Source organism: Mytilus galloprovincialis, chromosome 10, assembly GCF_965363235.1.
Source record: "Mytilus galloprovincialis chromosome 10, xbMytGall1.hap1.1, whole genome shotgun sequence".
Classification (NCBI taxonomy): Eukaryota; Metazoa; Mollusca; class Bivalvia; order Mytilida; family Mytilidae; genus Mytilus; species Mytilus galloprovincialis.
Genome location: NC_134847.1, coordinates 65,708,241 through 65,717,741, shown reverse-complemented (window position 1 = coordinate 65,717,741; position 9,501 = coordinate 65,708,241). Strand labels below are relative to the sequence as shown.

General features: G+C 32.9%; 1 protein-coding gene across 1 annotated transcript; it reads left to right on the top strand.

Annotated features, from left to right (window-relative positions):
• Positions 1-454: 454 nt before the first annotated feature.
• Positions 455-4,300, top strand: LOC143048143 (uncharacterized). The gene is made up of 4 exons (XM_076221647.1): positions 455-620; positions 2,290-2,378; positions 3,332-3,513; positions 3,978-4,300. The coding sequence occupies exons 1-4, from the start codon at positions 598-600 to the stop codon at positions 4,155-4,157; spliced, it is 474 nt and encodes a 157-aa protein (XP_076077762.1). The 5' UTR covers positions 455-597; the 3' UTR covers positions 4,158-4,300.
• The last annotated feature ends 5,201 nt before the right edge of the window (positions 4,301-9,501 follow it).

Here is a 9,501-nt window from a genome sequence, read left to right as displayed (position 1 = left end):
TGTCATCCATATTGGCACTGATTCCGAATGATTTTTGATACCGCGATTTTCATTGGCTAATTTTGAGTTAAAAAGAAATAAAATTGAATAATTAATTTCATTTGTCAACGGTGGTATAAAAGCGGCCGTTTCGAAGTTTACTTTGTCTCTTGGCCAGTGACTTAAGTAAGGTCTACTTCTCTCTCCTCTCTATTAATAGCCGAGATTTTGTCAGTAATTAAAAGTTTGATTAAATATTGTCCCCATCTAAGTAGACTGGTTAAGATTAAAAAAAAATGTAGAATTTTATTTGGTAAAACTTTTCAGTCGTTCACCGCAGTGTGTTCTGATTCTAGATTTATTTGGCAACTTTTCGATGTTAATTTATAAATAGATTAGCTATTTGTATCCACGTGTCGCGGTGCACTTTGACCCTCCGTGAAAAGTGTGTTCCGATATTTCACTACTTAGGCCGTGTTCAGGTGAAACTCTAGAGTTAACTCTAGGTACTCGATCAACACCTGGACAAGTAAGATCCGTACTCTCGTGACGTAATGTGACCTGTGACCCGTTAACTCGTGGAACCCAGATTCTTGTCAGGGTTGGAAGAGTTTCAAAATGGCGACCGGTGGAAGTAATATGTAAGTTGCAGATTGTAAAAAAGAACTTTACTCTTGTTTAAAGATTTTCATCACATCGTTGACATAAATAACAACAATTTCATGAAAACGCTTGATGAATTGAATTATTTGAAATCAGCAGGCGGTCATTTTTCATACAAATGAATAGTCAAAATGTTTATACCTTTTTTTATAAATACATGTACCTATCCTGTATTCAGGCCCGTAGCCAGGAATCTCCAAAGGGGGGTTGGTTTGACTCACAAACTCGTCCAACCCCCCCCCCCCCCCCCCCCCCCCCCTGGCTCCAGGTATTGTATTCATGTATTTGCCAACTCTGTCAGATGATTCCACTGACACTGTTGTCTTAAGTCAGTGTGAATTATACTCTTTAAAATACTATGAATTATTGCCATTTTATAGATACACGGTCACAATAACAATGGTGCACTAATCAGCTGCTAATACAATCTGCAGGGGCGGATCCGGCCATTTTAAAAAGGTGGGTGGTTCCAACTATAAGTTCCCATTCAAATGCATTGATCGGCAAAAAAAAAGTGGGGTTCCAACCCCCGGAAGCCCCCCTTCCCTCTGGATCTGCCAATGATTTGTTAGATAAAAAAATATATTGGTTGAACCAAAACTTTGTACACTGTACATACCCCACCAACACTTTATCTACACAGTTACAGTTCTCATTTCTTATTATCACATAGATTTCCATATCATAGGCATTTCTGTTCACTATTATAACATTGATGAACGCTTTTGATGTACGCTAAAGCATAGGCCTGAACATCAGACATGGAAGGCTATCTACTAATCTAGTTTGACTAACAAATGAATACACCCAATCAATAAAATCGATAGCAAGGGGCAATCAAAATGAAAATGTCCTGTTTACCATTCAAACTCCATCATGCATGCAAAGTACCTGAAAAGTAGCTTGCCATTCAGCATCGAATTTGGATGTAATTTTTTCATTGACCATATTGAGATTCTCTTTACAAGAGGTACAATTTTAAACAAGTACTATAGATATAGGAAGATGTTGTGTAAGTGCCAATGAGATAACTCTCCATCCAAATGACAATTTAAAAAAGTAAACCGTCATAGGTCAATGTACGGCCTTCAACACGGAGCCTTGGCTCACACCGAACAACAAGCTATAAAGGGCCCCAAAATTACTAGTGTAAAACCATTCAAACTGGAAAACCAACTGTCTAATCTATATAAAAAAATCGAGAAACACATACAAATTACATAAACAAACGACAACTGCTGTACATCAGATTCCTGACTTAGAACAGGTGCAAACATTTGCAGCGGGATTAAACGTTTTAATGGTACCAAACCTTCTCCCTTTTTCTGAAACAATAGCATGAGTTCACAACATAGAAAAACCACACGATAAAATTTCAATTGACAGGCTTAACTCCATCAAAAAAAGTTGATTAATACACTATGAACGAATAAATGTCCATACTTGCTCTCGACAGACTTGTTCAGCTTTCCCTTGTCAAAAAATTCAATCCTATCATGCTGCAGCGCTTTATTTTTTATGGTGTTTTGCTTCTTTTTTAGATGCTTATATATGACTTTATATATAATGTAAAATATGGTTAGCAGAGGAGAAATATTTATGATGCACTTTTGAATCTAGAATTAAAATGTAAATTTTCAATTTCAGTGTGAAAATAAAAATCGTAGGCCCTAATAAAACTTATGAAGGCAATATAACTACAGAGTTGGCTGCTATGATAAACGCTCCTGATTGTGGTAAGTTTAAGTTGATCAATATTATTTTAGTATACTAAATGTGTAAGGAAGGAAATAGTGACTGTGTACATGACCCTGACATAAAATGGAAACTACATGTACAAGAAGAATATTGGAGCAAAGGAACAGCACTTTCATTGCTATTCTTCATCTTGAAATGTGAAGTGAGATCTTCTACACATAGAAAATATTCTCGTCTTAATGCAAGTTCAAGATGCCTTCAACACTGGCAATGACTGTAGTACCGGTTTGAGAAGACAGCATCACACCTGCAAAGATACAAGGCAATATCTAACATTTTATAAAATAGTAGGGTTAAACTTCATTCAAAATTATGTGTAGAATAATAAAATGTTCAAATGTGCATTAGTGCTTAAACACAGACAAATCCGAAACAAAGGAACCTGCAGGAAAACCACTAAGATCTTTTTCTGAGCCCACTTTACCAATTTGAAACAAACTAACAGAAGACCTTATGAAAAAGTCAATTTAAACTCTTCTGTAAAAAATCACTTTGTCTTCAGGTGAGCTATACAGGTTTCTAAAATGAGCCTGCCTCTGATTTATTCCCTGCAGCTGTATTTGAATTGGCCACTAGCCTGACGACCCAGGTCAGATAAATCATGGTCAGGCTTTCAAAATTTTCCAAAAAATGAGAAATATCAAGCCAGTTTGATGTTAAGAAATTTTTTAAAATGTAAGTTGAATTTTTTTTCCTGGAGACTGTTGCATGATGGACGTACCAGTATTTATGATATTTTTGACATATGCATGTAGATCATATCTGCTAGAACAATCTGTCTGTTTTCACAAAAACTGATTGGTGCTAATTACTATTTAAAATCATATACATGATATATAGGCATTTTTGTTTTATTTTATTATATACATTGTATAAATTCTTTTTAACTTGTGGTTTTAATATATTAAGAGTATAGAATTATTAATTACAGATCCAGAATTGAAAAAAGTAGTATATGGTGCCATTATAAGAAACACTGGAAATGAAGATCCCTTTGATACCGTGCAAGCAGTTCTACCTGTGAACCCAGAAAATGAGCCTGGAAGCACCAATGTTCAGCCTGAGAGCCCAGCAGAAACTGAAAACCCTCCAGTTCAGGAAATTACTGATTCGGTAAACAATTTAAATATCTGTGATAAGAAACAAAAGAAAAAAGAAAAAAAGAAGATAAAGAAAAAGACCAAGAAATTCATAAAAGGTCTTTCAAAAGAACAACTGATGGAAAGGAACCTGAACGCAAACATTGCTACACATGAGAAATTATATTTATATAGACAAAAAGTTATCCATGCTACAAAATGTACCCCTGATTATTCCGATGAGGAAACAGTATGTTTTTCGTCTCTTTCAAATTCTGATAATGTCAGTACCTTACAAAGTATTGAATCTGCCTACGGACTCCAATCTGTCCCAGTGAATCATGTACAGATAACAGATTCACTGGTCTTAAATTTTGAAGAATTTCATAAAATACTAATGGAAAAACTAAGTTGAAATAAAATATATATATATTCAAAATTGTACATGTTGTTTCTGGTAGTGATCATATGCCATTAAATTATTTATATTTTACTTAGATCCACAATTGGACCGAAAAAGAAGAGAAGTTATTGATGACCATTCGTGGAGATATGAAAGATGCATTCAATGGCACAAAACAACATGATACACTGTGGGGAAAAATAGTAAAACAAATGAATCAGGAAGGAGTAACTGTTTCTAGTAAACAGGTTATCAATAAATGGAAAAATCTTTAAAAAAAATACAAAGAAGTAATGGATTCGAACAATCACACAGGCAATAACCGATGTACGTGGAAGCATTTTGATGAATTTAACAGGCTATATGGAAACAAGGCTTCAACAATGCCCTGTGTGATGGTAGATACTAGTAAAAAAAGTGGAAATGTTGTTGTGGAGAAATTTAGTAAGGCCGATGAAGATGCCCCTGGTACATCATCATCTACCAAGCCTGGAAAAGAGAGTGTGAAGAGAATGAAGAAGGAAACAAAATGTAAATCTGATAGAATTTCAACAATAATAACTGAAATTCAAGACACAAATAACAATGTCGTGAACTTGATGAAAGAACAGCATGGTGATAGAATTAAAAGGATGGATAGACTTTTGGACATTTTGGAGAAATCCATAGATAAAGAATAATTGTTTTTTACCAATGTTGATATTTAATATAAGGTCTTATTGATTCTTGTTTGTTATTGATAACCGTTACTTCATTTTGAGCTCACCTTGCTGAAAGAGAAGCAGTCTTGTGAGAATTGTCTTTGGTTAAGGATTATATACCCCTTTTCAGCCCAGGACTTCAAATGTTGAGAGATTCATACTCGACAGATTTTAATGAAATTAAGGTGGTACCTAACACCTTAACTAAAAGTAATTTGGCTCGTTTGATTTTCTTAAAATTTTGACAAAGGATTTACTTTGACCCTTTGACAAAAATATAAAAAAAACCAAAAAATTTAACCAACCGTTTAATCAGAAAAATTACACTGGTTATATAGCAGTTTGACAAACATTTATTTTGATCACTGAGAAGCTTAATATTCCCTTAAGAACACAACGGCATTAAAACGTTCTGCTGATTTTACAGAGATATCTCCCTGTAGTGTAAATTACCACCTTAATGTTTCTCAATTATTCATAATTATATTGAAAACAATGTGCATATTATAAGTTTATAAAATGTTAGGTAATTTCATAATTTTGGTGCTTTTTCATCAAAATTTTTAAATGAATCAAATTTAATTGTTTAAAATGTTGTTTGAATCTCACTTTTGAAGTTCTGGGCTCTAAAGGGTACATAATCCTTAATATTGTCTGTTGTATAGGGGTTGATATTATAATAAAAGAAATAATTGTTTTTTTGTAATGGTAACACCCTGAACAACAGATGTAGATGTAACATCAAATATATCTTTATAATTTTTTTTAACTCTGATCGTTTTCTATTTTGCCATTTGTCTTATTTCACATAACAGTTATTCAAAACGTTAAATATTAGGTGTTTCCAAAATATTTCATGGGATTTATATCAACCTTTTTGATAATTTAAAAAAAATTCTAATAACAATAATCATAATTGGTATCAATTTACAATTTTTCTTCTTCTTGTAGAACAGAAAAGACATGTCTAAAATAAGATCAGAGAGATCAAAGATCAGGGTTTGCTTTATGATTAGAAAATATTTAAAAATATGAAATATAAAAAATCTGTCGGGTACAGATGATAAGCATATAACTGAAATTTTCAAAAAAGGATCATTGACCCATTTTATAGCTATTGTCCTTTTACATGTTTTAGAAAAGTAATCATAAATTGAATTTAAAAAAATCAGGGTATTTTTACTTATTTCAGCTGAGTAAAATTTATAGTTCTCAAACTTGGGTGTGATTTTTTTTTTGTCAGGTCCTGGGTCTTTTGCATTTTAGATGTAAAACTGTTATCAAGCTGTAAATCTGCTGAATATTTCATTATGCAATGTTTAGTGCTATTTTTATTCTTACTGTACATGTTCAAAGGAAGTTCAGAGATATTTGTAATCGGTCTGTCTGTCCCTCCATGTGTTACATTTGTAGATTACCTTGTCTCCATCACTCCTTGTTCATTTTTTGTTTCAGCAAATTTATTTCTATAAAGTATTGTTCCTTAATACTATATGTAGATAAAAATTGTCGAATTACTCATGTTACTAGTTTTTTTCTTCTTCTGAAATCTCCATTCATTTTTTGTTTCAGTAATTTTATTTATTTATGGCATTGTTCTTTACTTTGTGCAAATGATGTGTAGATATGCAGTAAGGCTTTGGATTTCAGATTTCTTTGAAGAGTTCCAACATTTGGACCGTAAAAAATGAATTGATAAGGGCTTTGTAGTGCTGGATGGACATTGTTTGTAATGTCGCCATCTACAGTTGTTTTTTTACTGTTTGTGTTTTTATACGCCAAAAACATACATTTTATATACAAAATGTTTTTTTTATTGTTACTTTACAAATTTATTTTTAAAATGTACAATGGTATGTACCAATTTACAATTTTTGTTTATGTTTCTGTTAAAATAAAAGTTTTAACAATTTTGTTTCAATATTTTTTAGCTCGTATCTAAGGCATTTCTTGTGGAGCTATAAAATTTATTTATTACACACAGGCAACAATATTATGAAGGTGATGTAGTAGTACATTGGTTCATGTATGAGTGTATATGAAAAAAAAGTGGTGTTGTGATTTCCAATGAGACAACTCTCCCCAAGAGACAAAAATAACACAGGAAGTAACAATATTAGGTAACCATAGGGCCTTCAACAATGAGCAAAGCCCATACTGTTGGTCCATAACTATCTTACAGCCCCTTAAGATCTTGCATCTGATCAGCTTCAAATTTGGTACAATAGTTCACCACTAGAAAGGATGAACCACTTTTGATTTTCAAGTACAGGGGTCATTACTGGCCTTTGATCATTTATCAAGAAGATTAATTGATGCTTAACATACATTGGCAGTGCATTTATACGGAATTTTGGAAAGCAGATTCTGCATTCATAAATGTAAAGTTTACATATATGCAATCTAAAATGTACAGCAGAATGGAATAACATTGACAGAATTTATCCATACCAGTTGGGGCTGTAGTGTACTAGATATTTGTTTTAGCTCTCCTGTGCCAAACATGAAAAAGGGCATGTAATCACCCCATCACAGTTTGTGTCTGTCCACAATTGATTTCTGAACCAACTGTGCTAATTTGAACCAAACTTTGCATGAAGGATACTTAGGGTGGCATTCTTTCAGAATTGTGTACCGTAACCTGTTCAAGAACCAAGGTGGTCGCCATAGATGAGCATAGTTTAAAACTGGGCCTAATTACTCAAGGAACCACTATGAATATTTTAACCAAACTTGTCTTAGATGGTTCTATGATATTACCTGCTGAATAAGCTCTTATTCTGTATTGGTTATTATTGTATCTTTGCTATTTTTTTTTTAGTGTTTCCACTTTTTGAACATAAGGGTATGGTACAGATCTTGTCAACTGCCTCTCAGTGGATATCTTTGTTTTGTTCTTAACTTCTTGGTATGTGTTATTATCGTTTCAGTGTGTTTGTTCTTAGATAGTTATTTTTGCTTTATCAGTGAGCTTGCTTCAATGTACAGGTAGTCTCATGGTTGAAGAACATAGTGTCTTTCAGATATTTACTTTAATATTGAAACGATGGGATATTGTCTCGTGTACATTTACCCCCATGTCCTTTCGTTTTACTAATGTGGCGTAAAGCAGCCAACAACCAATCAATCCTTTCTTTTTATATGTGGCCTTCAACAGTGAGCAATAGCCCATACCACATAAAGAGCACTTAATGGCGAAGGAAATATGTCAAATATTCAAAAACTGTCACAAATGCTAAAGTAAATAAAGTATTTCACATAAAAAATATAACAACATGGAATAACCACTGAAAATACAGGATGCAGGCTTGGTACATTTAATGGTGTTAAAACTTGTTTGTGAGTACTCAACCCTCCCTCTCAATCCTAGGCCAGTGGTTTAAAAGAATATAAAAACAATAAAAATCAAAACCAATAAACACAAAATTTTATAAGCTTGACACTCCAACAAAATACTAAAAACACAACTGAGGTGATAATGTTAAACAAATTTCTTTGTACTTAGAATGTGTAGAATTTTGTTTTTGTTTGCATATAGCTTTACATTTATAAGGATAAATCAAGACTCACTGCATTAAGGTGTGATTGTAAATTGAACAAGTTAATGCAGATAACATTAAACAAAACGAAATCATTACACATGTTACAGTTGAAGTTTATTTATTACAATTATGGTAGATTGGCCATCATTTGCTGTCTGATTTCAACTCCACCTACATCATTTTGGAAAATGTTTACATAATTATTTGGGTGATTGTCATTGTCTCTATCAATATACAGGTCAATGTCTTCGTGAGCAATAATGCACAAGTTATGTAGAATACATCCTGCCAGAATAGTAAGAACTATCTGTTTTGGTTCATGAATAGTCAACTCCCGCAATCTTCGGAAACGTCCTTTTACATGGCCAATAGTCCTCTCTACAGCCTGACGAAAGGAAGAAAGTGCTTTGTTAAATCTTCTCTGTCTTGCTGACAAGTGACCATTATCTTTAAACGGTGTTATCAGCCAATTTTTAACAGGATAAGCACTGTCTCCTACTATAACTTTATTTGGTTCAAAAAGTTCTCCACCTTCAGCTCTTCTACACAAGGAGCTATTTCGTAGAACTCTAGCATCGTGTGTACAACCTGGCCATCCACTGTATACATCCAAAATTTTCAAGGTGTTGTCAACAACTAGCTATAAAAAAAATAGACTTTTTATTTACAAAAATTATGGAAAAACTCATAACAATATATTGCTTACATGTACATCATTACAATGAACATTTTATGTGAGATATCAGGAGACAGAGTTGCGACATTTATTTATATATTCTATCTCATAATATTGTGATATAAATATACCAGTACACGTATTGTATTTCTAATTTTACTCATGTTAGTGTTTTATGTTTAACCTGGATGCATCCAATGCTTTCAATACTATTGGAATAAATTAACTGCTAGTAACCTATGTCACATGGTATATACTATATACTTGCAGTATGATGGGGATTCTGAGAGGACAAACCAATTGTGCCCTTCAATGGGAGTTCAGTATATATGCTGTCTTGTTCTATTTTTGGTTGGCTAACTGTACTTTTTTTATAATCTTTTAGTTAATGTATCTTTGTGTTTGTGTGTTACACTGTCCAACTTTTCTTTTCTTTAGATTTCAAATCTGTAACTTATTCAGTATTGACACAGAACACAGCTCCTTTGCTGCAACTTTTATATTTTGTATGTTTTAATTTTGTGTCAAGAGATGATAAAATTTAAAAATCGGCAATAAGTGTTTCTTTGTACCAATGTGTATACAGTGGTTTTAAAGAATAAATTGTCTTGTCTTGTCTTGAATATGATATTGCATTAATTCAGATGACTATCATACCTGCAGCTGCATTGATGGGAACCCCTTTCTATTGTAATAGTCA